At 44.9% G+C, this 4,385-nt stretch overlaps 1 protein-coding gene across 2 annotated transcripts in view; it reads right to left on the bottom strand.

Annotated features, from left to right (window-relative positions):
* Positions 1-413: 413 nt before the first annotated feature.
* Positions 414-4,385, bottom strand: part of LOC106599451 (brefeldin A-inhibited guanine nucleotide-exchange protein 1) — a 30,579-nt gene continuing 26,607 nt past the window's right edge. For both annotated transcript variants that reach the window (XM_014190686.2, XM_014190688.2), the window contains exons 33-38: positions 3,556-3,715; positions 3,151-3,290; positions 2,779-2,947; positions 2,020-2,158; positions 1,601-1,718; positions 414-1,334 (exon numbers count right to left, since the gene is read on the bottom strand). In XM_014190686.2, coding sequence (XP_014046161.2) covers positions 1,161-1,334; positions 1,601-1,718; positions 2,020-2,158; positions 2,779-2,947; positions 3,151-3,290; positions 3,556-3,715 — 900 coding nt within the window. In that variant the 3' untranslated portion in view covers positions 414-1,160. The remainder of the gene's footprint in view (positions 1,335-1,600; positions 1,719-2,019; positions 2,159-2,778; positions 2,948-3,150; positions 3,291-3,555; positions 3,716-4,385) is intronic.

Raw genomic sequence — 4,385 nt, 5'->3', positions numbered from 1 at the left:
GTTTTGTACATTGTGTTTCAGTTCACCTGATAACTGTTTCATTTGCGACAGGCTCCTAAGCCATGCATGACAAGTAGCCAAATAAGCATTTTGAGGCAACTGAATTGTCTGTCAGTTACTTCTATTGCAAAGCCAAACCTTTATTGACTAATGAGAATGTTCCTGGTGGTAATTAAGTGTCATGTACACCTCTTGTTCCCCAGTGTAACTGACTCACCAAGAAACACTCCTCAAAGTACAGCTTCAAACACCACGTGCGTCTTGATTTTCATAACTCATCCGTTTAACCTCCACATATTCAATGTAGCATTGTTGGTTTTTTTTAAAATGACAATACATCAAACGTGTGGTGACTGCTAACAAGATTTTGCAAAATCAAATGTGTTTAAATTTAAACAAAGTACTACAGTATATACATAGAATGGAATAACATTTACTTATCTTCATACATTAGTGTCATGGTAAGGTTAAGTTGAAATGACAAGTGCTGTTAGATTTCAAAAGAAAACAGGTTTTAGGCTGCGTTTACACCGGCAGCCCAATTCTGATCTTTTTTTCCACTTAATTGGTGTTTTGACCAATCGGATCTGATGTAATTAGTGGAATAAAAAAAAGATCAGAATTGGGCTGTCTGGTCTGTAAACACGCCCTTAGTATATTACAAAGCTACTTTTGAATTGTCTAGTTGTGTTTGAGGGCTGCTGTTTGGTACTTAGTGGCTGTGCAAAAGAAAATCACTGCTAACGTTAGTCATACTTTTCACTAACAATTTCATACCTCCTCAGTTCCATAAAATAATGCCAAGAGATACCAAAAAGCTCACATCACAGCCTCCACAATGTTAGTTAGTCCTCTGGTCAGAGGGGGAGAAATGACCAGAATAATTGCACTGTTATAACCATCATCTGTATGATCTTGTAGGGTATTTCTATGCTGTACAAGGAAGCCATACTGCAGCCATTCATTCAGTGCTTTTCTGGGCCCCACTCACCACACTACCGTCAATAGTTAACATCACTGTGCAGCTTGGAGGATCCATGGAGGAGCTTCCAGTACCATAATGTAGTGCCATTTGGGATGCACCCTTCCCCTCTCCCACCCCAGAGAGAGACTCTGAGCAGCCTGTGTCTTGTGCTGGTCCTGGTCCACTAGTGGTGATGTCACTGGCTCCCAGCAGGCCCTAGCTCCTCTTGGTGACTAGGCAGCAGTGAGATGTCGAAGGCGTTGCCGATGCGGAGAAAGAACTTACGTAGCACGGCCCGGAGTTCTGGAATCAGGTCAAACTGCATAATCTCACAGAGAAGCGGGAAGTACCTGGATGCATGGGCCTTAAACTGGATAGTACAGGGATACAGGAAGGGACCCAATTAGCTCATTCTCCATCAAAGACATGGGAAGGGAAAATTACAACTGTTCTTTTTTGGTACAGTGTTGTATATGGGGTTTAGGGTGAACTTGCCCCTAGACGCTGATCTTGGGTGAGTCTTACATTTCCCCCACTATGGTTAAAGACTGGGGGAGGGGAAACTGATCCTAGATCTGTACCTCAGGGAAACTTCATGTCAGAGGTGTATGTGGCTCTACTTTCTGATTGACTCACCCTGTCATCGCTGATCTTCACAACCTTGGTAAGGAAGAGGAGGAGGAGATTGGTCCAGGCTTCCCGGTGGCTCTCTGACGTCAGAGTCAGGAAGTAGGCCAGGGCCTCCCCACACACACTGCAATAGACAGAGAGACGTTACAGAAGAGTGAGTGAGTGTGGCACGTATTTCCAGATCCGAGCAGCAGAATATTAGCCTGGTGGAACCCAGCCTGATCTCGGGATAACTCACATTCTGTTTCACTTTAAACAAAATGTGAGCGCAGCAGTCAGTCTGATTGACCAGGCTAGCAAAATATAGGTTCTTGTTTCAAAGTCTGTACTATTCACTCTTGTCCACAATGAGGGACTAAAAGGTGCTGAACAGACAAACTCTTAACACAAGTCAATAGCACCATTTCCTCTAGCAAAGTTCTTACTTGAGCAGTCGTCTCTGCACCTCCTCCCAGGCTGCCTTGCGGCTGTCATCTGTGTACATGCGGAACAGGATGCGGAGGCCACAGGCCAGACTGTTGGTCTCCTGCTTCAACAGGTTGGGTTTGGACTTCCCCTTGAAACCTTAGAAACACCAACATGCTGTGAGACAACTGCTACTGTATGTTAGTCTGGGGACGTATGTATCAAGTATCTCAGAGTAGGAGTCTGATCTGGGATAAGATCCCCCCCCCGTCCATGTCATTTTATTCATTGTGATCTAAAAGAAAAAATGATCCTAACTCAGCATTCCTACTCTGAGACGCCTGACACATACAGCTCCAGATTAGAGTTTGCTGTGACAGCGTGAAGGTACTGAGCAGGGGTGTCGAACCCCCCCTGGAACGCATTTCTTCAACGAGGTCTGGAAGGCCGCACTGAATTTTTCTTTGATTTCCTTGGCATCAAAAGTTCTTCTATCCGTAGTTTTTTAAATTTTCGATGATCCCTGACTGTGCACAGTGATTACTAGCAAGCTGGACAGTCAAGAAACGGTGTGAATATAGGCCCACTATCATTTCTACACAGTTTTGATTCGGTTTTAGTCATTTTAAAGTATATTGAATTAGTACATTTTTTGATTTTTATGTTGTTTACTTATTTAAATGTTTTACTCAAACCACCCTCGGGCCGGATTGGACCCCCTCGCGTGCAGGATTCGGGCCGCTTGACACCCCTGGTATCGAGGGTCCTGAGTCACATACCTGCCTTCCACAGGACAGTCCTCTGCTCGTTGTTGGAGTTAAAGGCCTTGGCGAAGCGGTGGGACTCCAGCAGACAGTCCAGCAGTTTGAAGAGCTGATCCGAGGTCAGATAGTGGTACATTCCCTGGTCCTGGGCCTCCAACTGGACATCTGCATCTACTGTGTCTCTCTGGAGAGGTTGACAACACAATGCTCAGTTAGAACCAAATGTTAGTAAGCCATACCGACTCACAACCTTTTTTTAGTTGTTAGTTGAGCGTTAACGTTGACAGCCCCTCTCAAAATATTATTATCCATAAAATAAATGTTGCCCTTAACGGCTTTGCTTCAGTTATTGAAACGGAGCGACTTCAATACAAACTCTTTGGTTACCTGTGCAGCAGCCAGGTTCTCTGCGTCCTCCTTCCTGCTGGTGGCGGGAAAGAAGACGATGTTGTCTATGGTCTGGATCAGCTCCAGCTGCACAACACACTTAATGAGCAGCGCTGAGAATAACCTCTGCTCCTGCATCTCTGCAACACATCGACAGACACAGCACAGCCAGTTTGAGGGGCAGGAAGAGAGGAATAGGAGGCAGGAGAGAAACATGGACAGAGGGAGAGATTTGGAGGGGTAGGGATGGTGACGGGAGAGAAGGTGAAAGACAGGGACAAGAGAAGAGATGGTGAGAGACAGGGACACAGAAGGTGAGAGTCATGGGTCATTGGCAACGGAGAGACACAATAAGGGTAGTATGGGCTGCCTAGGACTTGCCCATACACCTCCACACAAACTCACTGGCTGGGTTCCTAGCCCTGGGGCCGTCCTCATATGTGCCCGAGGAGCCGCTGTATGTCCTCTGCCTCTGGTTCTCCAGGGAGATCCTGTCCACACTGCACACTGACTGTTGGTCCTCCGTACGAGTCTGAATGTCCACTGACTTCTGGGATATGGAGTCCTGAGAACACAAGAGAGGGACCTGTATGTAGCAGAGATTTTAAACACATCATACATAATCACAACCAATGATTCCTCTAAACTGGGCGTGTACACGCAGCTCCCCACGGACTTCCGTTCAGAAGCAAAATCAGCCCGCGCAGAGAAGTACGAGATTGAACTTTATTCAACTTTCTAGAATTTTCCCCGTTAATTAACACAATCAACGTTTCACTTTAATGTGGGAATTGTGTTCGAATCAACGCAATATACCGAAACAAAAACTATGCAAGACTTAGTAGGTGCACCATAACCAATCAAAGCTGTAGTAGGCCTATATGCAAATAAACCATTGCCATATATGGATTTGTGTCATTCACTTTGAACTGGACTGTTTTACAGCATGAGCGGTCACGATTATTATGCGATTGTTTTGAGATAACAGTGAGCGCTGCATGTAGCCACGTGTGCACATTTGTTCATATTATTTATTAGTTAGTGAGTTATTAGTTATTATTTACTAGTTAATGAGTTATTAGCCCAGTTATAGATCATTTCTAGTCAACAATGGGGGAGTGATTGCTTCCTACAAGAGCACAAAACGTGTACATTTCTAGCCATCTTTGAAATGCAAGTCAGGTAAAGAGCTTTTTTTTATGTCTTAAAGGGGCAGTGTCAAAACAATAGGCAGA

The sequence above is a fragment of the Salmo salar genome, chromosome ssa03, assembly GCF_905237065.1.
Source record: "Salmo salar chromosome ssa03, Ssal_v3.1, whole genome shotgun sequence".
Classification (NCBI taxonomy): Eukaryota; Metazoa; Chordata; class Actinopteri; order Salmoniformes; family Salmonidae; genus Salmo; species Salmo salar.
The sequence above is the reverse complement of the archived record's forward strand: the minus strand, read 5'-3'. Positions and strand labels throughout refer to the sequence as shown.